The following is a 27432-nucleotide window of genomic DNA, read 5'->3' on the forward strand; positions in this document are numbered from 1 at the left end:
GCCCAATATATGTTGTGTTATACTCTTTTGGCTAATGTTGTTACTTTGAAACTCTTGCTTTACAGCCTAACATCAACCATTTTGAAAGCCATGTTTCTGGATGTCATAATTTCATGATGTCACTTTTATAATCCAATCAAGGGTATTAACATATCCACGGCTAAAGTTTTGTACTTTTTAAATAACATAGACATATGTTCCATTGAAGACATCCCCAGAGCCAGCACTACAGTTAAGTATCTTTGTGCTTCTGCAGCCTGTGTGTGTCCATATGCCCTGACTCTTGTCTTCATTCTCTAGCTGAGAACAGCCTTGGACAAGATTGAGGAGATGGAGATGACCAACAGCCACTTAGTCAAGCGCTTAGAAAAGATGAAGGCCAATCGCACTGCACTTCTGTCTCAGCAGTGAAAGAGGAAGAGGATGGAGTGAACACAAGAGAGCGAGACGCACTGCAACAAAAATTAACAAGCCCTTAACTTTTTAATTAAATGAACTTTTCACAACAGCACAATTTGGAGCACCTCAGAATTCTTCATTGGTAATATTCTAGTTTTATATATACTGGCATACCTGGTTCTTTTTATTGTAATTTATATGAATGAAAGCATTGGCTGAGAGACTGATAATTGTGAACTTTCTTACTTGTCCTTGTTGAGCAACTTTATTCTCATAGTGAAAGGGCTGTGTATTTTCTTTGATTTGCTAATGCAGATGAAACTAGCCTATTTTTTCAAAGCTTTATACATTATTTACTAAACTCTTTCCTGCTGCTTTCCTGGGTGCTTGATATATATATTTTCTTTTGGTGACTTGCATGAGTTCAACAGGACACTATATTGCTTCTGAACTGTAAAATAAATGGCTGCTCTTGCTCTGCACCCATTCATAATGCAAGACTCAGCTAAAAGTGCCTTTTACATGGTGCAAAGGAGGTTATAGAGGTTTATTACCTGCATTACAAGTATTGGTACAAAATTTTAAAAAGGGTGCAGTTTGGTTTGAAAAAAATAGAACCAATGGATATTGTAATATGTTTTGTGGTTAAGTAATTTTCAAAAAGGAAAATGTTTTAATTTTTTTCTTGGAAAAAATATGTAAATGAGTATGAGCTGTATATAAAATGTGGATGTTTTTGCATGGGTGATGGCACATAAGATAAGTTTTTGATTGAATACAGGATATTAGTCCTGATTTCTTGCATTGTTGGGTATGAGAAAAGTGCATAGAAACACAATATGTGCTGTACTTTTTAAACTGCATACTTTACTGCTTGGAAGCAGATTTAGTCTCAGGACCACAAAATGATTGTGACTGGGGCAGCTAAGATATTAAAATGACACTTTATAAACATCACAGATTTGCTTTTTTATTGTATATTCCTTAGACTATGATAAAGCTTTGCCATTTGATTTCTCATCACTGATTTTCTTTCTCAAGACCATCTTAATTCTCATTGCTTTTTCCTGCTAAATACAACACAGTGTAAAGTCCATTCCCATGTCATTATACAGCTGGGCTGTGGTCAGTTATAACCGTAATTAACCATTACTTTGTAAGGAGTGATTTCAGTAACCATTTGGAAACTAAGGAAAGTGAACAGGTGTAATTTGACTGAATAACTGCTTGGGTACTCCAATCGTCTAACAACATTTATGTGCATAATTACAGCAGATCAATGTTACAACAGGAACTTGGCTTTTAGTTATAACCATATAATGTTCTTTCCTGTCTGAAATTTAGTAGGATGAGAACGAGATTGGACAAAAGACTATTAAAGCTTGCCCTAAATCATGGGACTTTGTAACTTGTAAATGTTTTGTAACCTAAAAAAATCATGCAAGTTGTAAATGTTGCATTTTTTCATATCAAGTAAAGAAAGTGACTTATATGTTTGCTGCTAAAAATCTAAATTAAAAAATGTAATTCCTGTAAATTACAATTGACCTGTAATAAAACTGCTGTACATTATATTCAACTGGCTCTTATTTAAGTAAAGAAACCTGCTCTGAGAAATTAGTAATATCCCATTTCAATTCTTTATGAATTAGGTCTTAAATTTCAAATTTGTAATCAAGCTCAGTTTGAGACTGTGTTGGGCTGATATGAGTAACAATTTCAAAGTTTAAAACTACAAATTTGTCCCATGATACCTTTTGGCCTGTGTGTAAGTTGTATGTACTGTAATATTTAGCAAATGTTTAAACAGAATGCTACAAAATTATTCTAAAAAAAAACAGTAAGAACAGTCTAATCAAACAGTATTTGAACTTGTATTTGAATTAATTTACAGAGCTATTGTGATGTACACCTTTCTTTAAAGGAAATATAGAAAATTAAGCTTGACTGAGATGTAAAAAATTTTTTACAGAGCCTTAACCAGCATAAGTGCTTGTTAATAGTACAGGTTGAGCTGTATGGCCTAGACATTGCTAGTTCGAGCTTTGCTTCATATGACTTGCCGACTGTGACTAGGATCACCTGACAACAACATGCAATTCTCTGAGGGCTGCCAGAGAGGGATATAACAGTTGTGGGAGTGTCAGAGTAGCACATCTACATTTCATTCTTTTCTGAGTAGCATACACATGAGTATTCCACACTAGAAAGCGGATAAGGCACTGTTCCTATTTTAAAATCATAATCAGGAAAGTGTCTTCTGGAAGCACTTTGTTTTTTTATACTTTGTTCAAAAATCTACAGGAATTATGCAAAACCTACAGAAATATTTGGTACTGAAAGAAAAATTCAGAAGGCTTTTATACACAAAATAACAAAATCTTATTTTGTTTATCATCTGTAATACAGCATCTCAATTTTTGCAAATATCAAACTGTCTATTATGCAATAATAATGCAATGAAAGGTAATAGGAATATTCAGTTTTTAATCTACAGTATGTACATCTGAATCTACTTGTCCATGTTAATTTATCAGACTTCTTCTAAAGAGTCCCTGTTCAGATTCTCATGGGATATTAATAAGTTATTGACTATCTTTAGAAAACTATGTAATGGCAACATTTACAGTCTGACTCATTCATACACAGCACTTCTGAAGCAAGTCCCAGTTTTATTTCTCTGAATTAAAGATCTGTTCTCATCACTGAACAGCCCTGTGAAGTGTCTACTATATTTAAATTTAGAACCCTGACTCAGCCTGCCTAGTGACCTTGGTGTTGCTATTTACAATCAAGCTTATAAATAAAACTGAAGCAACATTAAAATATTTATTCTTCAGTTGTCAGAATCAGTCACATAAAAGAAATGAAAACACTTTTCCAATAGAAAACAAAAGCTGCTTACTAAGTGTTAGATAACCGTTTAGGAAACAAACAGTAAGAACCCACATCTGAAGCAGAAAATCAGTTAAATCCTATCAGTGGTTAGATGATCTTGGATTTTTTTTAATCTTACTGCATTGTCCTTCCTTAATGTTTGCCCAGTAAGGATGCACCTTCAGCACCTCTCAAAGACTCTGTAAAGATCTGGCAGGTTTGCAATCTGGAGGATACTGCCATCTTCTGTGAAGTGTTTCGGAGGAGCAAGGTGTGTCCTAAAAGCTTTGAAAATGACATGTTCAACAGTCCACTTCCATGAAGTCCCACTTGATCCCAGCTCCTCTGCCTATAAAAAACAAAGGAAAATGGAGAGAATTACAGTCACGTGTTTTGCATAAACTGTATGTGGAAGTATGATCCTGATTACCACTGCTGTACCTTACTGAGAGGATCAGTGAACACACTCCTCTGACCTTTCAATGTCCACCTGTCACAGCCATTTGTATTTTACCATAGTATATGCCCCACAGGGCTCTACAGGACAGTTACACTGGAGTGCCATGGTCCCTGAAATCACTACAAGAGTCTAGGCTTAGCACATCTCGAGTGTATCTACACTGCGTGGCAGTCTGAGAAAGTCCAGCCAACTCCAGCCATGCTTTATCATTTGTGCAACGCTATTTAGCTTTAGTTCATAAATACATAAGTGTATACCTGCTGCTCAGGCCCTGCAGGCTCCTCCAGTATGTACTGTTTTCTGATGGAATAAAACAGGCTGCATTCTCTGCTGAATGAGTCAAAGCACACTTTCTCTTCATCCCAGTTCACCTGCAAACCATGATTTTTTTCTACGTTATCAGGCCTTAGAGATCAGAAACAGAATAAATAAATCATGCCAGACAACATCAAGATTATACAAGGTACTTGATGTTTTATGACAGAATACTGTTCATGGAGTTTACAACGAAGGTTTGGCCTCAGATGTCCTAACTCAAAAGTTCCTAACATCATTTCCTAAATTAAAAAAACCGTAAATACAATATATAAGCTTTTCTCCATTGCATTTGTCTTTGCTGTCCCTCTTTCTTCTTATCTATACCTTCACAGCTACCTTTTTATTAACTCCTCACTCTGCATGGAGATAATAGCCTCCTTAAATAAAGCCCTTAAATAAACACTTGCTATTTAATTCTTGGAGTTTCTTATAAATAGTTTTAGTTTAAAATATGAAAATCCTCCTTTTCCTGTACCTCTGTGGCCAGACGCAGGATGAACATAGGCAGTCCCTCTAGCGCTGGGACATAGTTGTCTAACAGTAGTGGCAGACCAGTGAGGTTCCCTTCCTGCCAACAGATATAAAAACATAAATACAACAAGGAAGAATGAGTCATACTGACCACAACTCTCCCCCATGTGGCCACCTATTGCCATTACATACTAATATTGAAGGATATTGAAGAAAGCCATTGGTTGTTTGATAGAATCAGCATTTTTCTACAATACAAAAAACATTTTGAAGCTAAAAGTAATTGTATTGAAACAAATATATTATTTAAATGAAAGAACAAGAATGTCTGCAACAACAGGAAAAAATTTTGTTTTGGACAGATCACTCACAAAGACAGTACTGATGAATAATGTTTCTTCTGCAGAATCAGTTAAATGTTCAAGAGAAAATTATTTAAAGCAAAAGCAGTAGAATATACATTATAATATTGGTAAAAGATATCATCACTCTTTGAAAGATGACAAACCTTTTGTGGAAAGTTCATAGAAGCCATTACCCAGAGACTGAACTACACTCCTGTTCTTTTCAGAACCACAAAAAGAAAATTCAGTGATACACTAATAGTGTGCAAAGGAGCCACATTAAAGCAATTTTATAGTATAACAACTTGAAGGTCACCAACTGTTTTCTCCTGAAAAAAAAAAACAATTGCAATTTGTCTGAACATAAAACTGGTAAGACAAATAATCTTTATTTTATATGGTACTCAAGTAAATTTAGTTAAGAGAGATTATGATGAACAAAAGCCAGAAAAATAAGTCTAAATTGTGTCCTACTGACCTAAAAAATCTGCATTATCAAGGTCAAGAACTGTTGTGTGCCTGCTTGGATAATGGCTGTTTTGTTAACAGACCTCATCGATCTCCATGGAGAAGTAATCCTCCAGCATCTCTGCTTTCTTCTTGAGGAACTCCACAATATACTCGGCTAGACCCTCCTTGGGTCCATCTTCCTCTGTCCAGCCACTCTCTGGACTGTCCAGGGCCAGCATGGCCAAGTCGTATAGAGGAGCTGGGGTCTGCAACACAGAGCACCTCTTAGCATATGAACACAGCACAGCACTTAACTCAGAGGTCTCTAAGGATCCTCCATCCCGGATTAGTGTATGAAACACGTGCTAAATCAGGGATTCTGCAGGCTAGACTTAGGGGACCAGTCTTGTAGAGGTGCAAAACAGTCCTTCTAAGATTTTGGATTTTGGCTAAGATAAACTACAAGAAGCTTGTATTTCTGTTTTGTAATATGAATACATTTCCCTAACCTTTCACATATTGGGTAAAATATTTTAAAATTACTTACGGATAATCTTAGAACACCAAAATTCCCGAAGTCATATATGAGAATCTGATAAAAGAGCTCCTGACTGTAATTAAAAATAGAAATGCATCAACATTTAGATTAATCATGCTCAATTTGAAAAAATTGTTTCATTCACATTTTTAAAGCAATTTCCTTTCATCACTTTAATTTGCTCCTTCAAGTGTTCCAAAATGAATAATTTTACTGTAATAGCAATTAGGTAGTTAGGAATCACTGAAATGGTTCCCAACTGATGTGACGAGGACATGAAAAGTAGCCCTGGGTCAGCATGTCACCTAAATATTGGAAGCCATGCTCATCATAGATTAAATTAGTTTCACATCTTATCAGAGATCCTAGATTAATTACTAATTATTTTTTATATCTTACATGAGCCAAAAGAGATCAAAACATTGATCTCAAGACCAGTAAAGATATAAAATAAATACTGACAGCCACATTTTGTTTTCTTCCATAACCTTGACATGGACCAGCGCTGTAGCTAACCAGCCTGTAGCTTACCAGGAAGTTTCTTCAAACCAATATGGTGGTTGCAACTGACCTGAGCTTGGTGGTATTGAGGAGGTACAGTTTAGTTTGATGCTGGATGAGAGCCCACTGAGGGCTTACACAGCCCACATAGGAGTGATTTTGCAGCATCTCCTGAAGACCTTCAACAACAAAAAAGTGAGACAACTCAATACAGGGAAAAATGACTGAAAGTGTCCTGCCTTTAGAGCATTTTCAATTTTAATTGCATTATATCTCACTATTCATTAAGCTTGAATTACTAGCCTTTTTCTCCCATAATTCATTTTAAAAATAGCTCTAAGAGGACTGCACAGCTCTGAATGTGTGGATGAGGATAATTATACACTCGAGTATGGCACACAGTAACTGCTCACTGACAGACAATACAATATGGTGGCAACCCAATATGATTTCTTACTTTGGAATTACTTTGGAACAAAAATCTGTCAGGAATAATACATGACAAATGACCAATACAAAGTAATACAAAAAAGTGAAAACACACATACTTAATCAGTAATGGAATATCAGAAACTTTTTTCATTCAATTTGTATTTGCAACTAATATCATGATATCATTGTGATATGAATGATAAGTACAATATATTTGTACAGTAGGTAATTCCATGCATACATTTATCTTATTGGTGAACTCAATGAGTAGCATACTTGGTGCAATTATTGCCTCAAAGGGATATGTAACCAAATACTGTATATGCTGAAGTTTATTTAAATTGAATTTACCCCAGTACATAACTGTCATGGAAATCACTGGGTTATACAAAAAGTATGTTTTTGTTTTAATATAATGCATGAAACACCCAATAACAAAATGTACTGTATATTTATTGTACACATCATGATCACAAGTAAACTTTGCTGACTATAAAACAAAAATAACAGTTATGATTTTGCTGTCCCAATATGTTTGGAGGACAGTGTACAGTACCTAGTTTGCATATATGGCACAAATAAGCCACAAACATATTTATGTGACTGTCCAAAACATTTGCACCTATTTATATAGTCTATAATATAATACCTTGCTCAAGGGTATAACAAGTGCCTCACCCATAACTTTCCTACAGCTCCAGACCCCTATATCGTCCATTCCACATAGCATTTTTACCTGCCTACACACTTGTTTTAAATGCTCCAAAATAGATTTTATCATTACTAAACTTAATACCAACATCCAATATACACAGGATCTTCATCAGGACAAGATATAAAAGATAGCCTCTTTTTTATTGTTTCACAACTGATGATTAAAATGTGAAAACCACAATCAAAATCAAATACAAATCCATAAAAGCAGACAATTGCAATAGGATTGTAATTTAGATACAACATTACCTGCTTTTTTAGACTTTGTTGAATGTTACATCTTTCACTTGTGTTTTATCAGCAGGTTTTAAAATAAAAAAAATACCTACTGTTTATTATTTCAATATAATAATACAATTAATATAATATAATAAAATCTGTCAAGAAGCTAAGGTTTTGTCCAAAGAAAGATTTAATACTCAAAAACATAGATTAAATAACAATAAATTAATGCATTTATTGGATAATGGTAGATAAATGCAAATGACAGATAATATACAGTAAGATTTCAGAACATTAACTACAATCTTAAAAGAAAATGGCTAAAACCTCAGTAGACCACCATAAAAGTGTCTCTGCATAAAGACGGAGAAAACATCTGAGTGAAAGGGATGGAACAATGTAAAATGTCTAAGATGGTTGCGAAGTAGTGCACACTCATCCCTCATGAGTAAGAGAAAAAGAATCTTCCATAGATAAACTGAGACTTCAGTCAGTGAAATGTGCCACAGACGCCCCTGACCTTTGTGGGCCTGGTCACTGATCACTGTGCGCAATTCCCTGATGCTTGTTAACTTTATGACACGTCTCCTCGGTAACGCAGCAGCGGTCAGGTTGCTCTCAATCTCGGACTCCTTCATTTCCACATCTGGGCTCATCCTGGGACGCTTCCTGAAATGCAACAAAAAATACAGTCACAAACCATTCTGGGCAAATCATACTCCTCAACAGCCACAAATCACAGTCTTTACATCAGCAGTACTTGCTGTGGTCTCTAGAATAAGAAGACACAATTAAGTCATTAAGAGGAATTAAGATAATCAAGTGGAAGCAGTCCTGGAATAAACTGGTTTACACAAAGTACAGTTTTTAGAAGTGATATAACAAATGGTAATTCAGAAGGAAAGGATCATGTTCTTGAGGCTATCCACAGTTTAAAGTACATGATGTTAGACTTGATACTTGGTACTTCAAAAAAACACTGACCTTTTAATCTAAAGGGGTAGTGTTAACAATCCACACATTGTGACCACTTAGCAATTACATTTTGTTTCAGCTTTAATACCACTAATACCACAGCTTTGACACATTAAGACTTGCACATTACATTTATCAGAATGTGTGTTTGATAACCCCCTATTGTGGACATTGCCACACTCCAACTAAATTAAATGATGAAAGGAAGAATTGATTCTTCAATTAATCCAAGATAAACATTTCAATAGTCTTAGAAAATAGTTAAAATATATCTGAGATACCATAAACAAAACAACATAAAAGGTTAGTATTTTATGTGTAGAAAGAACAGCTCTCCAAAAGTACCAAGCACATAGTCTATATATAGCATGTCCTTAACATACCGAAACTCCAAGTTTCAGAGTGTAAAAACTGTTTATTAAACCATACTTGGGGGGATCAGCAGGAGGTAAGCAGTCGGCACTGGTGGTCTCTGTGGGGTCAACCTGATCTCCAGCCAGGGCAGCTGTCAGGTCTGCACTTCTCAGGTCCTGCATGTCAACGTCACAGGGCTCGGCCTGAGTACTAGAGGCAGCGCTGCTCTTGGGCTCCTGCGGCTCCGTGGACTCGGCAGCAGGAGCCTGGGTGGCGTTACTTGCTGGCTGGAGGAAAGCATCCAGCTTCTGGGCCCGGAAATCTGTGCGCACCATCTGGTGGGCATACACTCTGTCAACAGAGCCAGAGGAAGAGCTGGAGCCCGGCTTTACAACATCACTGGAAGACACCGCAGGGCCAGGGAGGAGAGTCTATAGGCAGACAGCAAGAGATTAACAACAAGAAAGCCAATGGGACAGGCATAACACTTTTCACTAAACAAGAGGACATTCTAATACAGTATATCCTCAGATACAAAAGCCTATAATTTGAATAATTCAATCACCACTTGATATTTGTGACTGACAAATTAACTTTTTAGGCTCCTATTAAGAATATCTTTTGCAAACCTAGGAGCCATATAAATATTCATTAAATATTGCAACAGAGATCTGCACTTCAGGTCACCACTCCACTTTTCCCCTCTACAATGTGCAATGCTGTGAGCATGCATACATAGGCTTACCTGTGTGAAATATGTGCGTGAGGAATTGGAGCCCAGCAGCTTGCTCTCAATGTGTTTCTGCACACTCTCGATTATGCTGTCCTCATGCAAAAAGTGTACTTCATGTTTGGTGGGGTGCACGTTTACATCAACATTGTGAGGGGCGATTTCAAGGCTGTCATGACAAAACAGGGGAAAGTTACTCTTTAAGCAGACGCACTTTACTCAGTGGTACAAAATGTTCCTCTTCCCTGGTCCCACCCACCTTAGGTAAAGGTAGGGGTGTGTGTTTTTAGGGAGATATGCAGCATAGACTGTTTCTATGGCCTTCTTCAGAGCACTTGATTCAACCAAACGATCTGAAAGGAGAAAACAAATGAGCAACGACTTCTAGGCCCATCATAAAATGGGTAAAGATTTAGAAACAATACCAGGTTTTGGTGACCTGGATTCAGCTTTGAAGTTTCCCACTAAATGTAGTCTTCTTTCAAATTGTTTATGACAAATATGAATTCAATTGAAATCTCATTATTATAAATTTCAGTAAATACAGGTAATGTTTAATAATTGTTTAGCGTGGTGTATCCTATTCTGTATTTTCCACTGTTGTTTATCCTGCGTTTAGCATTAATCAGTCTATTAACCATTCAAGCAAATGCCCACAGGCACTATCTAAATAAAGAACAGCAGCAAGTACTGTAACAACCCTGCTGTTTTAGAACATCTTGGAGGTAACATCTTTGTTAAATTGGTTAAAAGTTTTATATACTTCCCCAAAAGAAAAGGAATACCCCTTCAAGACACAAAAAGCTTGCAACACAGGTGATTCATGGATTATTTTGTTCAGGAAATGAAAATTATTCTGAAGAACAAAATCTAATATTAAAAATTCTTCCTTTTGCAGACAATGATGTTGCTTATGACTTCAATTATGAATCGTCATACCTCAACATTAAAGCTGAATTCTTACCACTACCAATTACATTGCTTATTCAACCAATGGATCAAAGTTTTACTGCAAACTTACATGCATCAACAGTGCGTAGGAAAAAATATATACCTCAGAAGTTATGAAAGGCTTTGTTGCTTTCAACAAAAGGAGTTGTGACAGTATTTATTTCTATTTATTGTTTTCTATGTGTTATAAGTATATTAAATGTATATACAGGTGTCCAAACGGTATGATATTATTTTTTTCTTTCTATGTCATTTTGCTATAAGTTGCATTATTTAGGAAAGTAACTTGTACCGTTTAGTTTGTACTGTATTTGGTAGCTACAAGTGAAACAGAAACTTAGTCTAACTTATGGTCACTAACAAGACTCTATTCTATTAATTCCTACGGGAAAACCTCCAGCTTAAAGCCACATGGGCAAAGTTTACACTCTAGCGGTCTTGGACCCTGCATATTTACATTGTTTTAGGGGCAAAAATTCCCCTTTCACATTCTCACAAGGGTATAATTAGGTTTTTGTTTGGCTAATATAAACAGGCATGCATGGTGTTTTGGGGGTATGTTTTTTTTTAAAGGCATGCAGCTTATGCCTTCTGAACTTGAATTTATGACCATCGTGAGTTCAAGAACTGCCCTGGTTAAGGGCAGGGTCTGTCACAGATACATACGGTTAATGAAGAGCAGAAAGATGCATTTCTTGACAGAGTAGTTGGCATTGGAGATGAAGCCTTTCAGTTTGTAAGCCAGCTTCTGATCATCACAGCCAACTTCAATCAACTCCCTGTTGAGGAGGTCAAAATAAGGGGGTACAAACAGTTCAGCACAATTTGAATCTCACAGCATACGGTTCTGAATATGTAATACTACAGATCTAGAATAGTGTGATACTTCAAATACCTAAAAGCGTGATATGTATTTAATGAAATAGTTTAATGATCATCTCTTTCCATCAAGATACACTATCCTCCATATTTTCCATGTTGCCATAACAGAAGTATGATTTCAGTCCTTTAATTGTCTCGTGAGCAAGAAACTGTGATGTTCCTTACTCTGAGAGCAATGTGTACAGCAATGAAGCTTACATCACGTGAAGAGGCACATGCAATGTCTGAAATAATTTTAAATATGATCATCTTCTTACCTGCTAACAGCATTCCCAAAAACTGCCCGGATATTATCAACTGTGGAAGCATTTGGAAGAGTTCTGACATCTGCCACAGTCTCCCCTTGCTGAAATAAAATAGTTAAAAACATACAATTGGAGACTGAGAGCACATGACCTCTCTCCCCACTGATGTGGCCAGTCCATCACAGGGCCTCAGGGAAACAGGGAATTTAGAGTAGATGAGCAAACCTTGTCACCATGTCTTTGGTGGACTGAAAGATGAAACTGGTGCACCTGGAGAAATCCTACGTGAATGGAAACCCCACACAGACAGATCCCCAGGACCAGAATCAAGCCCAAAACCCAAACGCTTTGAGTGAGCTGTGCCAACCAACACATCACTGTGACGCTCAATACAAGAATCATTCCACAATTTCTTGAAAGGTTTGAACACATTTACCCACCTTTTTTACAGCAAAGCTTTTACCAGAATTGTGTATAGCATACCTAAAAAACAAAATGTTTTGTGTATTAAGAGACTTGAGATTTAAGAGACTGAAAACTTAAACTTCTTGAGACATAACTTCTGTAAAGTACTGCCTTTTAAACCTTTGTGCAACTGTGTTCAGTTTTAAGATACAAACCTTAATTGTGCCTTTTGAGATTTAGAAAAAATATCTTGTTTTGTGACCTGGATTCAGATTCTAACTTTCACCCTAAAATGGAATCTTCTTTCATTTCAGACAATAACTTATTTTATTACAGTCACATATTCACTTTCTCATAACTATAAATATCTGCAAATAAAGTTTGTGTTCAATAAACTTTTAGCATCCTAAACTGTATTTTCCACTGTTGTTTATCCTGCTTTTATCATTAATCGGTCTATTAACCATTCAAGTAAATGCCCACAGCCACAATCTAAATAAAAGAACAGCAGCACACCCTGCTGTTTTGGAACATCTTGGAGGTAAAATCTTTGTTAAATTGGTTAAATTGTAATTTAGTTCCCCGAAAGGAATGGAATAATTTCACAACTCCTTTGGCTATATCGGGGTACTAAACACGGTTGCCAACTATCCCGGCTTTTTTTTCTATTCTTATTGAACCTCTAGCTGCTGCTATTGGTTACAATTATACTATAAAACATATCCAAACCGGAGCAATTTATCATAAAATCAGTTTATATGTAGATGTTGCTGTTCTTATAACAAATAAATATATTTGCACCTGTGGTTTTAACCCATAAATGAAATGGTTCAAATAAGATGTCCTGCCACACAACACAGCTGATCGGAATGTTTCAGGTCCTCCCTCTGAAATGCTCTTGAGGTGGCTTTACATACTAAGGGATTCAATTATATGCTAATTTGATCATCCTAAATGTGAGCCCATCCTGAAAGTCATCACTGAGGATCCTGAAAGATGGCATTGTATCTCTCCGTCTCTAATGGGCTATTTAGAACAAATATAATTCTATTCTGAACTAATTATTTTCTACAATTGACAGTATAAAACGGCTTAAAGCACTGGACAAACAAGCAAATTCTACTGGGGAGTCACAATTGTGGGATGAAGCTCCCATCCCTTCAGAAGAGTAAATTAAAAAATGGCCTAACAGTACCATAGTAGCTTTCCTACAAGATGCTGTTTCATTTGCTACAGTATATTTATTAGACACAACAAGATGAAAGGAAAAGACCCTCTTGGCTACGCATACAGTTAAGATTAAGGTCCATTAGAAATAACTGAATTGAAACATATTACAATTATTTCTTTATTACAATTTGAAAAACTGCATTCTATTTGAAATTTAATGTAAATACTTGAATTATTCTTGCCAGGTAGTCGCTTCTTTCAGTATCTTCTATTGATAGATAGGAAAAAGCTTGATCTTACTGAATTGGAAGCATAGGCCAAACTACAGTGGCCATCAAAAATCTACACACCTTTTTCACACAAACATGTTTTGTAGCCTAACAGGCTGAAATCAAGACACATTAAATCAGAATTTATTTTGTATTTACATTTTAACACAGTGTAACACATAGTAACACAACCTCACAGTGAAAAGAAATATTCAAACATTCTGAAAAGTAATTACAAATGAAAACCCATAAAAAAAGAGCTGGATAAGTGTACACACCCCTGAGCTAGTACAGTACTTGGTAGAAGCATCTTTTGCTTGAAATCTACCCATAATTCTGTTTGGACAGGTCTGTTCCAATGTACTGTAGCACACCTATATTTGGCAATGTCTACCCATTCCTCCTTCTAGAGCTGTTTTAGCTCAGTCAATTTGAGTAGTGGTTTTCTTCCTGCCACCGTCCTGTACTTGTGACATGTCCAGTGTTATATAAAGTCCTGCAAGTCCTTCAATGTTTCTGTTAGTCTCTGTGATAAGTCTTCTTGGTCATCCTATCTGAAAAGACAACCTGATCTAGGCAAGGTAGTGCTGTATACAGTACCTTCCACTTATTAATGATTGTATTGACTGTGTTCCAAGGGATATTTAAGACTTTTGAAATATTTTTATATCCATCTCCTGCTCTGTGCGTTTCCACAATTGTATCCCAGAGGTCTCCTGATAGCTCCTTTTTGCCCATAGCTAACTTTAACTAGATGCACTACCCAGCAGAAAAGACCTATAGGAACAGCTGATTTTATTCTGAAATCATCAGAATTGCTACAATTTGGAAGGCAATTGGTTACACCAGAATTTCAATTGCTATTACTAAGGGGTGTGTACACTTACCTATCCATTTTTCAAGGATTTCATTTTTAAACTGCATTCAGAATGTTTGAACATCTGTTTTTTACTTGGATGTTTTGTGTTACAATGTTTAAATAAATCTAATAAGTTCTGATTGAACATGTCTTGATCTCAGACTGTTAAAACACAAAAAGTGTTACTTGGGAAAGTAGCTTTCCATAGGCAATGTATCACCATTAAGCAATGACAGGACACACTTCTCCTTAAGAAATCACTGCATCTTTATCTTTTACACAACCATAAGAGTGCAGACTCCTAAAATTACAGAAAATATTTATCTAATATTATTACTTTTATGACCATATATGTGAAATTACTTTTCATTTATATACCTTATTTTACTTCATTTACAGTAGTCTATCACAGCTGGTTATAACTAAAGTTATTACTCTTTATTATCATTTGATTATTTGTGCTTTAGTATTACATGTGCAGTATATTCATCTATTTGTAAAAAAATCAATAAAAAAAAACAGACCTGCTAACCACTTCCACAATTTTGGAATACTCTTCGCTTGGGCTCCTCAGGGCTTTTCTTCGTGTAGCAACATTGTAGAAAAGATCTTCTACCTGCACAAAGAACATTTTCCAAAGAGACTGCCAAAAACTGGAACTTTTCCCTGTGTTAGCATGGGTTGATCTATGATTGTTTATTACCACTTCTAATTAAATGTACTGAGAGCTCCAGTAGAGATCATTCAAACAGAGCATTAGTCACTTTAGATTTAATCACTTGGCAGCTATCCGGATTTAATCCTGCCTGTGAAACAATGATCTGCCTGAGAAGAGATGACTGTAAAGATCTCAGTCAACATTCTTCAATCAACTCAAACTCAAAGTAAAAAATGATGACTAAGAAAAGTCTGAGAAAAAAAAAGCTATCTTTAAATCATTAAAAAATACATTAAATATTAGTATAAACAAGGGATAACAGAAACAAATATCAAAAAAGCAATCCTTATGCAAACTGGGATTATTTGCCAGTATCAGTGATTCCTACCTAACAGTGACTTATAAATAAAGAAAGACATGATTTAATTTATTTATAAAAAACATTGAAACTTAGCTGCATTATACAGATAGACTCACAGTAATCTGCGTGCCCTGGTTTCCAGCACATGGTTTGGGAGGTACCTTCAGCTTTCCATCACAGTAACTGGCTCTAAATGGACAGCAGATACAAAAAAGCCTTAACCACAAGACCATAAACCAGGGGATGTTCATTTAGATAGGAAGATCAGTGTTATTTACCTAGCTCTGCTATAACAAAAAATAATTTACAAATATAATTTTCATCTAAACTTTCATGTTAAAATAATAAAAAATTAATATGTTGTCTATACAGTATGTGGCTCCAGTGTACACCTGTAGCTCACGAAACAAAGATCATAAATATTTGGCAAAGTATCTGAATGCAAAAATACCACAGCACAATCCTACTATCAGCCACAGCTCTCAAGGCTTGTGGAGAGAAGTACAGGAAAGGCAAAATGGGCATAGGAATAATGCGATATTGTAATGTTTTCTTACCTATATGCACATTTACCATCAGCTGTTTTGGTTGTAATTGTTACATGAGCCACATGGCTTATACTGGCAAGGGCCTGTGAAAAGATTTCAATGTATTCTTGAAGCATGGTTTAATTTGCATTAGAGTTTACAAACCATCAACTGCTTACATAAAGAAACCTATTAAAGAACATTACTTCAGACAGATACTAAACAAATTGTCTGAGAACTGCAAGTATGCATTAGTGAAAAACAGCACTGTTAAAGAAGCACTGTTAAAGAAGTGCTCAGGCAAACAACTTGTGATGCACAAATTAAATATCAATAGTGGCATATTTAAATATTTAAATTAATTATGGTGTCACCTGAAAAAGACCCAACAGTTGAAAAGTTTACTTGCTCCTAGACGTACATTGGGCGTACTATAAAAGATTTTTTTCTATCCCAACCAAAATGTTTTTGTAATATTGCTCCCTCACTTTTTTTAAACTATTAAATCTGGAAGCAAATGCTTACTAGTTTTTATACACTGAATGTTTTATTTATTTAATTATTTTGTAAAGTGCATTGTGTTTTCTGTCTACTTAAGTACAAATAACATTTTGGCAACAGAATAAAAAGAACTGTGGATAAATGTATGCTTTCCTATAGACAACTTCAAACCAGCATGCAGTAAACAAAGAAGAGCATGGTATAAATCTAATAGTCTTTTCAGTTAAACTTACCTCCCCTCTGAAACCATAGGTAGATATGGCTGTAAGGTCTTCAAAGGTCTTTAGTTTGCTTGTAGTAAATCTCTCACACACTATTTCCAAATCCTCCTTCTATTAAAAAAACAGCACAGGATGACAAGTTAAGTAACATGAATTAATAAACTGCAATTTATAATTTATTCTGTAATGCAGGACATTCTTATACTAACATTATGAATTTAAGACAGAATAGCCTCACCTCTTCATCATTTATATCCACACCTGGTTATCATTCCTAACTAATGCATTTAAAATACTAAATGTAATTAAATATAAAATAACAGATTAAATTAATATCTTAAAACATTTTTAATTAACCAAGGATCTTCTTATTCTTGTATACTATACATTCACTTTTCTCTCCCTATTCCATGAAATGCAATAAAGCAAATGAAGATGATCTGATGTACAGTATCCCGACATAAACAATTCTCCATAATATACTGTAGATTACATTCTGTTTACATATTACATATTAGATGAACTTATAAGCAAAATGTCTTCACTACTCATTAAATATATAATATAAATAAAAAATCAAAGACCACATTTTCTGCATCTCTTACTCTTTACTTACCCGGATACCTGTGCCGTTGTCCTGAATCTGGATCAGCTTCAGCCCTCCTTCCTTCACTGTAACCTGTATACTGGTTGCTTTTGCATCCAAACTGCAAAAAAAAAAGTTTACCAGTTGAGTATTTAATGTTCAGTTATATTATCATAGAAACAAACATATAATTTGCTATAAGGCAATGTTATTCACTTACAGTATAGTGACCTTGCCTACCATTATTATATACAGGGAAACTCCTAAGAACTGGGACAATGAAGTATCGTTTTTGCCATTACTAATTATCGTTGTTATCGTTTTGTACAGTACTAATCAAATCAAAATATTAATATGATACAAATATTAATTAAAACTTTAGTTTACAAACGTAAAAGCTTCTGTCTTCATTGTCAGGAAGAATAAGTGGTAACTTCTAAACTTTTGAACTGGCCAAATCAATCTCCTCATGTGAAACCTATTGAGTTTGTATCTTATTTGTTGAAGAGGAAACTAATGTCAGAAAAGTCCAAAAACAAGCAACATCTGAAAGTGGCTGCAAAGCATCTCAAAGGAACATATCAAGAGTCTGGTGAAAATAAAGGGCATGTAACCAAATACTAACTTTACTCATTGCTGAAATTGGAGGATTGAACACAAAAACATTTTTGTTCTAACAAGGTTTAACATGTATTCACAAAATCTCCTGAAATAAATGCTGACATTCTGAACACTTGCATCATATTCATCTTTTGATTTGAAATACATATTACAACCGTACACAGCAAAGGTGACATTTCACGTTACTGTCCCAAAACGTAATATTTTCACTGTATATACTGTAAATGGCACAGTACTGACTATAACATTCACCAAATACAGAGTATACGTTTTGGTCTGGTACACACAGCCTCAGTTCTATTTTTTGCAACTTGTCAAAGACACATACGTATTGCCATGAAATTTGCGATGCAAATAAGGCGAAAATACAGATTAAAAAAAAAACATAAAATGAATCTCCAGCCAGTGACTGCCATTTTCAACACTTGCCACATAATAAAAAACTATTTTCAAAGTAACATGTTAAGTTAACTCTTACCAATTTTCTATCATCTCTTTAATGGCATTAGCAGGCCGTTGAATGACTTCACCGGCAGCAATGCGATTTACTACCGCCTCGTCCAGCCTTCGGATCACCCCAGCCATTTTCCAATCACTCCGTGGATATCGCACGTTTCACGGAAACATAATCCGCCTAAAATACAATAGAAAAAACAGACACACGGCAATATAAAATACACTAGTAACTGAAGACACGAGCATTATATTGTAAACACTGACAGCAGGCGCGGGGAAACGCAAATCCCTCCTACTGCCTGAACCCATTGTATAACATTTACCAATATTGCGCCACCACAACGACTCTAATTTGTGTTCTGACTAACAAGCTAGATTTACCACCAATGAGAAAATAGTCCAGCAACTCACCTCCGCCAATCCCTTTTCTCTGGAAAGAGCAGACTTGCGCAATTGGAAATTGCAGACTGCTAGTGTTTGAATGCGACGTGTCAATCATATGGCAAGTGAAATTATTTTCCTTGGAAGGTCTTACTGTAAATACATACTGTAAATTGCACAACTGCATCATGCTTTTGGCGAAAATATGTGACATGCAGGTGTAGTTGGAGAAATATTGATCAAATGTCTCTTACAATCATTTATTAAATTTGTTATTTTATACGGGATATTACGAATAGATGGTGTTTCATAATGGCAAAAGTGCTGCGAGACTAAGGTTATATGACAAAGTGTAACTGATGGAAACCATACAGTAAGTCTTCACTAACCGATTTTTAAGAACTTTATTTTCTATTCACAAAAATACAGGGAATCACAAAATAGAAAGCTTTACATTAATATACATACTTAAAACAGTATATATGATTACATCTCATTACGTTTTGACGCGATAATAGTTACATAGCAACAATTTCTCCTGTTCTGGTGCAAAGCAAATTCTTTACTTAAACATGATAATGTTTTTCACAATTTCTTGAGATATTGTCCTATGTCGTCTATTTCCCACAGATTTTCTGCTTCCTCTCTCCCTTCTCTCCACAGATCCCTGAGGTAATAGTTTTCTCGGCTGATGAACAGTGCAAGGCTACCTGCTGCCTTGACTGGGACCTCGTTGCCTTTGAACACCCCCATGTTCCTCACTCTCCACAGGGCGTCTTTCCAACTGTTCACCACGGCTCAGATGCCGTATATAACGAAAGCAGCGGTCAGGGAAAATTGGGGAGAAAAACCGCTTGGTCAAACAATGCAAGGTCGCGGTGAGCTGGAGCCCAGCAGCCTAGCAGGCAGATACCCCTGAATCGGACAACTTTCTATCAAAGCACATACACACACGGGAATTAGAAACACGCTATTGTATCTTAACAGCACGTCTTTAAACTGCAGATGGAAACCAGGCAAAACACACACACACAAACATAGGTACGACATGCAAACTCCACACAGTAAGGCGCCCCAGACCTCACTCGAGCACACAAACCAAATAATCTGAAACAGCAGCTCTAAATAGCCCGCCATCCTGAAGAGTGAATCGTTAATGGACAGTTTCTTTTTATTTGGGTGCAATTGTAACGCAGAACGATACATCTTTAAATCAAATCTGGATTAATTATTGGTATCTGACTAAAGATTTATTTTGTAAATAAAAAACATAAACAAATCGATGTTGGGAAGTTTGTGATTACATCATTATTATATCTCAAAAGCTCAGGAGGTCTTTTTGTTTAGGAATTGAACACAAGCACTGTTCTCCCATACTCCAATCCTGAAGGTGGCAGTAATAAATATGAGGCTTTATACTCTATATTTCATATCGAGGGAATATTTACGAGAAACGCCTGATACTGCACAAGAAAGTCATCATAGTAAGATCATAACAGCTTTTCAGACATCAAAAAGGTCTGTTAATCATGTTGTGTTATTACAACAGCAATGTTAAAACTGTGTGTAAAATGTAGTTGGTGAAAAATGTGTGAGTTGAATTTAAAAATATAGTCCACTTTTTCCTCTTGCTCCAGTTTTCGTGCCATATTCGTTTTCACAAGATTTCACATGTAATTACAATTCGGATGCTTCAGAAATTAAAGTTAAAGATCTTAAAAGAGGCATTTAAAGTTCGTCCTTGTATAAACACTAACATGCTTTATGTTTTGATGGTTTTGTAATGCCCTCGCCTGGTGGTAAGGAGGAAGCGCCCCTAGGCGCTCGTAGTACCGCTGGGCATGCTGGGAGTGGTAGCCGGGGAGAGTCTGAGGGTCAGCACGATGACCAGCGGCTGACCCTACCTGTGTAAATAATGTCCTAGTAGTTCTAGTGCCCTGTGTAGTCTTATAAGAGTATAGCCTGTTGTTAAGTAATTACCACCCTAAAGATGTAAAGATCGTTTCTCTTTGGCTTCCTCTGCAAAAATGAACAAATCTAAGAGTGAGATTTTTTATCAGAACTGGAGGGAGCCAAAAGAAGGACATGATCTCAGGCTGCAAGAGAAGAGAATTAAGGTCCTGTGGGTGTATTTTGGAGAAGAGATGGGAACAGTAAATTGGCAGAACAAATTGTTAACAAATTAAACAAAAAACTGATGCAATGGAAGGACCGAGACCTCACCATGACAGGAAGGTGCTGGTCATCAACGCCGAGCTCTTGCCTGTCTTGAATTTTCTGGCTACTACCTTCCCAATCCCACACCGTGTTGCGGCGGTGCTGAGGAGATTGATGTTTCAATTTTTATGGGGTGGGAAGCAGGAAAGACTCAGAAGGGAAATAATGTAGAGGCTGCTGCCCTCAGGGGGGAAGTCTGTCCCAGATATTGCTACGAAGCTGCTGTGCATTTTCCTGGCCTCTGTGCTGAGAGGCTTTGCAACAGCACCTGAAGCGCGTACCTGGACTTATTTTTCCAGGCTCTGGGTAGGTAGGGAGGTGTTCAGAGTGTGGGGTGTCAGACCCAAGCTGGATGTCCCACTCTCTGACACATGCCCTGCAATTTACAGTATGGGACAGTGAAAAGTTTTCTAAGATCTCACCCAATTGGCCATATTCCCCTCTGAGAAGTCAGCGTCCAAAAACTGGAAGATTTCGTTGCACCCCAGAACAATAGGCAGACCCCTGTGGGCATTTTAACATCAGCCCAAACAAGGAAGGTGTGGAAACACACACCCTCTAAGTTTCTGTGCAACGTTCACAGAGACTTAGCCTGGAGTGTCATCCACCAGTTCTTACCGGTGCGAACCTTCTTGTACCATAGGGGCCTCACCCCCAGCCCTCGCTGTGTTAGGGTGGGCTGTGATGAGGAGGAGACTGTGACTCATCTCCTGTGGTCCTGCTTTTTTGCTAAGGCCTTCTGGGCCCAGTTTGAACACTGGTTGCAAGCTCTCTCGTCCCAATTTTCCCTGACCGCTGCTTTCATTATATACGGCGTCTCTCCTGTCAAACACGTCAGGAAGAAGGGCCGTGGTGAACAGTGGGAAAGACGCCCTGTGGAGGGTGAGAAACATGGGGGTGTTCAAAGGCATCGAGGTCCCAGTCAAGGCAGCAGGTAGCCTGGCCCTCTTCATCACCCGAGAGAACTATTACCTCAGAGATCTGTGGAGAGAAGGGAGGGAGGAAGCAGAAAATCTGTGGGAAATAGAGGGCATAGGACAGTATCTCAAGATGCTGTGAAAAACATTATCATGTTTAAGTAAAGAATGTGATTTGCACCAGAACAAAATAAATTGTTGCTATGTAACTGGTACTGTGTCAAAATGTAATGAGATGTGATCATACTGTATATACTGTTTTAAGTATGTATATTAATGTAAAGCTTTCTAATTTGTGATGCCCTGTATTTTTTTGTGAAAAGAAAATAAAGTTCTTAAAAATCGAATCATCTCCACTAGTCCTTTGTCCTGAAAGAACCTAAAGACACTACAATAATTGGAGACACTGTGATGAGAAGCAACATAAAATATTAATTCCTTTTTTTTAAGTAAAGCAACTGCATTGGTCTGGCTTTGTCATTGGGCACCTAAAACACCATGAGAAATGACAAATTCAGCATCCCGTTGCAAGTTGTTGTTAGAATGAAAATTATTAAGGCTTTGGAGGTGCAGTACTTGTGGTTATGAGTATGAATAACGTCAGAAGTTGATCAAAATTAAAAATGGAATTGATTGCTGGCAGAATCAATCATTGTTTTTCTTTATTAATCATGTACTGTATACATCTGTACAAAATTAAGTCAATGTTAATCATTCCATTCAAACGAGCTACTTAGCAGCAAGGAATATTAAATAAACTGCTGTAGGAAATTGTAAGAGATATAATAACCTTTAGAATTAACCTTTAGAATTTTATTGTGCACGAATAAAGATTTTACTTTGAATTGCCAGCATAACTGAATGTTTAAATTCATGGTAATGTAACAGATGATTTATTGTTATCAAATGATTTTAATAATAATGGTAAATGGTTTTATTACCTTTAAAACTGGTACCATATGCCTTTTGACATACATGTACTTGTATTAGTATAAAGTAATTATTGAATGCACTTAGGGCTCTTAAGAAAATTAAAAGATTTTCAGTAACAAGGATTAATTGCTTGCAGATTCACACATACTGTACATACAAACACATACATGAATATATATGCCATGGATAACCATACAGTATGTTTGCATAGAAGGCGTTGTACACAATTAAAAAAAAACTACGGTAGGAGCCAGATTTGCATTTGGGTTCATATTTGTTTTCTTATCTGTCAGGTGTGCAAATTAAACATATTGTGTTGTAACCACCCTTTCTTTATGTTCTATAGTGTCATTAATCAGAAATACAGCATATATGATCTGGTGAGTCCATGTGCAAAAAATACTAACATATTTTTTAATTTTTATTATTTGAATTTTGAAGTTTTTGACAAAGGACTTTAAAGGGATTTTATAACTATTAGGCCTCATCCAATTAAACACAATTTAAAGCTTGCCCTGTTGTCTTTTTTTTTCAGGTGTTTCTTGTCAGTTTGGTATTCATCATATAATTTATTATTCCAGTAAAAAAATGCACTTTGAAAAACTGATTCCCAGTAAGTATACAGTGAGTATTGAATATGTTTATCCTTTTGTGTGCCTTCCATGCATACACATTGTGGTCACAAATTCTGGTCATACTGAGCCAAAGTAGTAGTGTGTATTGTGTCAGTAATTATGGAAACAGTGTTCAAAAGAGTCCCGTTCACTGCTGCCGTTATCTCAATAGGAAAAGTAATTTTACTAGATTCTTTGGTGAAAGACAATAGACTAAACCACTATCCAGGTGAAAATGAAGGTGAAATGGTTTTAGAAAGAAGGTGAGTATCTTTCAGTGTTTGTGTTTTAAATCATTTAATATCTCTTCATTGTTAAATTGAAGTTACTGATACAACATACAACTGCAGGTTTTTTATGGTTCGGTTTTAAAATAGAGAAACATTCAGTATTTTTACCAACTTACATTATTTTACAGGGAAAGAAGATCTCCATTACTGATATGAAAGCTAATGATTTAGATGCAATTGAAATTGGTAACTTATAAGAAGACATTTCAGGTTTTATTACTTGTGTGTTAAACTCTAAGACCACATCAACAGCACTTCAAATGTTTTAGCCAGTTTAGTCACAGTAGATTAAAAACATAAAAATGTTTATGTGGCCTTTAAAAGGCAAAACCAGGAATAAATTAGAGCTTGCAAGTACAGTCCAAGCTACAGCTAAGATAATTAAATTAGTTTTTAATATTCTAACCGTTTATTTTTGCTAAAACATGCTAATTTTTGCTTGATATTCTAATGAGCACAATGAAATGAATGAGTGTAACAATAAAATATAAGTACACAAGTCAACATTAGAAGTTTCCTTGACTCAATAACACATGTCCAAATGCTTTATACTCCTTTATAGTTGACATACTGTGGTAATGCAAAGGAACAAGTAATAGGTTTATTCCATGTTGAAAAGAGAAGAAAGAAAACACAACGTTTCGGCCGTGGAGCCTTTTTTCAGGTGCATATAACCCCCCATAGGAGATAATGAAATTACCTGGGTGGATATAAAGAAAATTGACATAATTCATGAGTTAGTAATTTCTTGCTTTTTAAGTCATTATTTCCTGTCTCATTCGGTCTCTTAAGTGAAGACAACAACGTACTAACTGCCTTTTAGTCTGGAAAGATTAGTTCTATATAACTGTAGTTCTTTATAACACAACTCAAAACAATCACACATTAAGTTGATGATTCCAAATCCAAAAGAGCATGTTAATGGGAATCATCAACTTAATGTGTGATTGTTTTGAGTTGTGTTATAAAGAACTACAATTATACAGAACTAATCTTTCCAGACTAGCAGTTAGTACAGGTACGTACTTGTCTCATATTAGAGAGGCTTTGTTATGGCTGAAAATGTAAACCTCAGATCCTTTAGGACCCTGCGTATTATTTAATCAGCAAACCCCCTCTAATCTTTTAGGTTCAAGTTGTAACGTCTTACTCTCCATACCACGTACTGTAGAGATACATGCTAGTAGAAAGCAATTCTGCTTGGCAAATGGCTCTATAGAAACGTAGATAGGTTCTCATTTTCAAGACTTTTAGGGTATTTAAAAAGAAGCTGGGTGTCTTCTATCATGGTGTTTCCGCATAAGACTTATTCTAGATATTTCGAAACCTTGTCATTACAGTGGCACAGAGACGGCAATGCGTTCTGTCGGGCAATGTGACGTGGTTTTAGGATTTCGCTAATGTTTTTTTCAAACGGACCTTTGAACTGAATCGCCCATATCTTGCATAAACACATTCAGCATTATAAAATAGTCATGGATGAGCTATCAGGAAACTTATCAGGACCACCTACGAAATAAACGAGAAAACGAAACCTACTGAATGTCGGCTTAATTTATCAGCAACAAATGTTCTGAAAATATTACCATAAGATTAACATATATGTGAGACTTAAAATTTGCATTCTGCTTAAAGAAACGGGACTCAACAGTATTGAAAATCCAATTCTGTTTTCAAGATTGACTACTAATAAGGCAATTAAAAGGTTCTGTTTGTATTTAACTAAAGGTATTGTATTTGTGATTTAACACATACGACTTTAAAATAGTGAAATGACAATTACACTTAATGAAACTAAAATTATTATTGCTATCCTAAATGGTTTATAATCGCAAAAAGAAACTGAACTAATTCGTAACTCCTTTTCCCCGAAATGACGTCACGGTCGATCCTTCACACAGATGTGCTACACTTGACGAGCAGCAGTTCGTAGTTTGTATTGGGTGTAATGGACTAATAAACATTTAGGTAAGCTTGGATCATTTCTACTTCCTAAATAATTTTCAGCGTTTTAATTATTTTTGCAAACTTAACACAAATATATGACTCAAATACAACAGAACTAGGGTATAAAAGAAGAGCATGGTATTTAGTATATTTTCCTTCAGATAGGTTGGATCTTGTCTTGGTTCCACGTTTGTAAGGAATCATGTGCAATCAATACATAAGTTTGAAAACATGTTAACAAGAATGTAGGAGGTAAATGAATGAGAAATCGTTGTGTATATTTCAATAACCTTTCTCTGGACACTTAAGAAAGCGTTTTGCCTATTATGTCGATTCAAGTATAACAATAATAATAATAGCTGTGCAAGTTGTCATAACGTAATTCAATAATGCAATAATTAATATGTTGGGTTTTTATTTCGGTTGATATTGCTCTTTTTTTACTTTCAGTTATATCCTTAATAATTCGCAATAGTTTGCTGTAATATTAAGATATATGTAAAATTTAAAATTTGGAGAAATAGCTGTGTTGTGCCTACTACAAACTTTCATAACCAGCCAACAGGCTGACTGCTACAGCTTCCGTTCCATTATCTTTATTTGATATCAAGTTTTTTTTTCTAGGTTAAAAAGAAGATATCACCCTCTGTTTTGAATACTCTGCTTGTAAAAAAGGTTTTTGTCGTGGAAGGGGCGGTGAAAGCACAGCCATATTTATATTAATAATTTGGCGGTCGGTTAATTAACTTGGGAAAGCTGTAATGTGGAGCTGACGTGTATTTCACAGTACCTTACAATGTACAGTATTGTGTATTTAATGTCTCCAATTGTAACGTTCTGAATTGTAAGTACTGTTTTTTTTTTAAAAGGAGAAGCTATGCGTTTTGATTTCCCCAACTTTGTACTTATCATCGTTACATTGTTTGATTGCTTCTAGAGAAAATAGGGTTGGCTATTTTGACATAGTGATCGTACAGTACTTCACTTCCATTTGAAACCCTACTTTTCACGAATATATATTCAAAAAGATATGTGGTTTCGCAGATTATGTCGAATTAAACCGTATTTAACGTTTTTATTATTGCTGATATTAATCATTTTAAAGTTTTTTTGAAACGAAGGCTTCCTCCACTTTTTATCATCTTTGTTGTACACAGCAGGGATCTTAGAAGCTTGGAAACAAAAACATATTGTATGTATAACAAGGGGGTTGATAGTGGTGGCAGCTGCAGAAGACTATTCTCTTCAGGCACCTTTTTGCTGTCTGGCCCTCAAAGCTCAACTCTCCTGGCATGCAATCCCAGTTTTCTTCTCTTTTCATGTGGAGCCAGCTGGTTCCTAAGGCACACCCCATTATTATTATTATTTTTTCTTCCATATAACCACTGTCTAAAATAACTAAGGGCTGTCAGTGGCCTCTACCGTTCTATCCGGTATCATTCTCTCTAGTTGTCCTTTAAAGACCTGCAGTTTTGCTAGTGCTAGGCATTTCCAAGGTGGTATTGCTGGAAGCTGCAAGACATAGGTATGTACTGTATGAAATAATTTAAGCAGTAACTGCACCTGCTTGGTTTTAGTCAATCCTTTCTCACTGCTCCGCTACAGCTCACCCTTACTACAGTACCTTTATTGTTCC

At 36.0% G+C, this 27432-nt stretch overlaps 3 protein-coding genes and 1 long non-coding RNA gene across 24 annotated transcripts in view; 3 read left to right on the forward strand and 1 right to left on the reverse strand.

Moving 5' to 3' along the window:
- The window catches only part of lrrfip2 (leucine rich repeat (in FLII) interacting protein 2), a 72841-nt gene extending 70868 nt beyond the window's left edge, over positions 1-1973 (forward strand). For all 18 annotated transcript variants that reach the window (XM_088601487.1, XM_088601494.1, XM_088601493.1 and 15 more), the window contains one exon: positions 301-1973. In XM_088601487.1, the coding sequence (XP_088457613.1) occupies positions 301-411 (111 nt within the window). In that variant the 3' untranslated portion in view covers positions 412-1973. The remainder of the gene's footprint in view (positions 1-300) is intronic.
- A 1241-nt stretch (positions 1974-3214) lies between these two features.
- Positions 3215-18872, reverse strand: mlh1 (mutL homolog 1, colon cancer, nonpolyposis type 2 (E. coli)). 3 transcript variants are annotated; one of them, XM_088601507.1, is made up of 20 exons: positions 18821-18872; positions 18520-18675; positions 17451-17541; positions 16847-16945; positions 16143-16216; positions 15702-15774; positions 15091-15182; positions 12304-12346; positions 11876-11964; positions 11403-11515; positions 10045-10138; positions 9801-9954; positions 9131-9486; positions 8247-8395; positions 6429-6537; positions 5867-5930; positions 5421-5585; positions 4530-4622; positions 3994-4107; positions 3215-3625 (listed from the first exon to the last, which is right to left on the reverse strand). In XM_088601507.1, exons 2-20 carry the CDS (start codon positions 18624-18626, stop codon positions 3458-3460), a joined length of 2247 nt encoding a protein of 748 aa, XP_088457633.1. In that variant the 5' UTR covers positions 18627-18675; positions 18821-18872; the 3' UTR covers positions 3215-3457. The 3 variants fall into 3 exon arrangements, with proteins under 3 accessions (XP_088457633.1, XP_088457634.1, XP_088457635.1); XM_088601508.1 differs by lacking the exons at positions 3215-3625; positions 18821-18872 and having other exon boundaries at positions 4004-4141; positions 18520-18810; XM_088601509.1 differs by lacking the exons at positions 3215-3625; positions 3994-4107; positions 4530-4622; positions 18821-18872 and adding an exon at positions 5034-5198 and having other exon boundaries at positions 18520-18810.
- Positions 18873-18957: 85 nt separating this feature from the next.
- LOC148651345 (uncharacterized) lies at positions 18958-20157 on the forward strand. Its single transcript, XR_015925728.1, has 2 exons — positions 18958-19251; positions 19542-20157. It is a non-coding gene; the product is annotated as an uncharacterized LOC148651345 (long non-coding RNA).
- A 5479-nt stretch (positions 20158-25636) lies between these two features.
- Positions 25637-27432, forward strand: part of LOC148651346 (TPR and ankyrin repeat-containing protein 1-like) — a 42166-nt gene continuing 40370 nt past the window's right edge. The window contains exon 1 of one of the 2 annotated variants that reach the window (XM_088601510.1): positions 25637-25817. The gene's annotated coding sequence lies outside the window, so the exon portion shown is untranslated. Of the gene's footprint in view, positions 25818-26636; positions 27322-27432 lie in introns of those variants that run through there. The other variant, XM_088601511.1, reaches the window with a different exon arrangement.

The sequence above is a fragment of the Lepisosteus platostomus genome, chromosome 12 (assembly GCF_059453375.1).
Source record: "Lepisosteus platostomus isolate fLepPlt1 chromosome 12, fLepPlt1.hap1, whole genome shotgun sequence".
Taxonomy (NCBI): Eukaryota; Metazoa; Chordata; class Actinopteri; order Semionotiformes; family Lepisosteidae; genus Lepisosteus; species Lepisosteus platostomus.

Excerpts from the sequence above, each read along its gene's own strand:
- mlh1 (XM_088601507.1), bottom strand. The coding sequence starts at position 18,626 with ATGGCTGGGGTGATCCGAAGGCTGGACGAGGCGGTAGTAAATCGCATT. Across the intron at positions 11,516-11,875 it reads TTTGGGAATGCTGTTAGCAG|GGAGTTGATTGAAGTTGGCT; the intron begins GTAAGAAGATGA and ends CCTCCTCAACAG. Across the intron at positions 5,931-6,428 it reads CTCAATACCACCAAGCTCAG|TCAGGAGCTCTTTTATCAGA; the intron begins GTCAGTTGCAAC and ends TTTTAATTACAG.